This window comes from Eimeria mitis, genomic scaffold (genome assembly GCF_000499745.2).
Source record: "Eimeria mitis Houghton genomic scaffold, Emh_scaff3402, whole genome shotgun sequence".
Taxonomy (NCBI): Eukaryota; Apicomplexa; class Conoidasida; order Eucoccidiorida; family Eimeriidae; genus Eimeria; species Eimeria mitis.
The window spans coordinates 5,887-6,324 of record NW_013571745.1 but is presented as its reverse complement, the minus strand read 5'-3'; the positions used below and the strand labels follow the sequence as shown (position 1 = coordinate 6,324).

The 438-nt window shown below is 60.3% G+C and overlaps 1 protein-coding gene across 1 annotated transcript in view; it reads right to left on the bottom strand.

The window, feature by feature from the left end:
- Window positions 1-157: 157 nt before the first annotated feature.
- The window catches only part of EMH_0065600 (uncharacterized protein), a gene marked incomplete at both ends in the record, with an annotated part of 419 nt that continues 138 nt past the window's right edge, over window positions 158-438 (bottom strand). Inside the window, 2 exons of the mRNA XM_013498416.1 lie at window positions 158-224; window positions 350-438. Of these exons, the coding sequence (XP_013353870.1) occupies window positions 158-224; window positions 350-438 (156 nt within the window). The remainder of the gene's footprint in view (window positions 225-349) is intronic.

Genomic DNA, 438 nt, shown 5'->3' with positions numbered 1-438 from the left:
CCTCCTGCTGGATGCATTCTGTGGGCTTCAAACCACCCCCCTACAACAAACACCTCCTGCAGCAGCAGCAGCAGCAGCAGCAGCAGCAGCAGCAACAGACAAGCAGAGACGGAGGCGGCGTGTGCCTCTGACTAAAGCTGCCGAGAGGTGACGCCAGTTACACAGGCGGGGTAAGCTGAGATGGGGTTGTGCCTGTGCTGCTGCTGCTGCTGCTGCTGCTGCTGCTGCGGCAGCAGCACGAACAGCAGAGGAAGTGCCTCAGGGTACAGAGTGAATCAACTACAGGGCAATGTCTTTGCTGCAGCTGAGATTGATGACAACAGCAGCAGCAGCAGCAGCAGCAGCTCACAGCGCGCTGCAGTCGTCTCCATATCTCGCTCCTGCCGCCTCCTTGCTGCTGCTCACGCCCGGGCTCATCTGCAGCGCCCGTTCCTCATC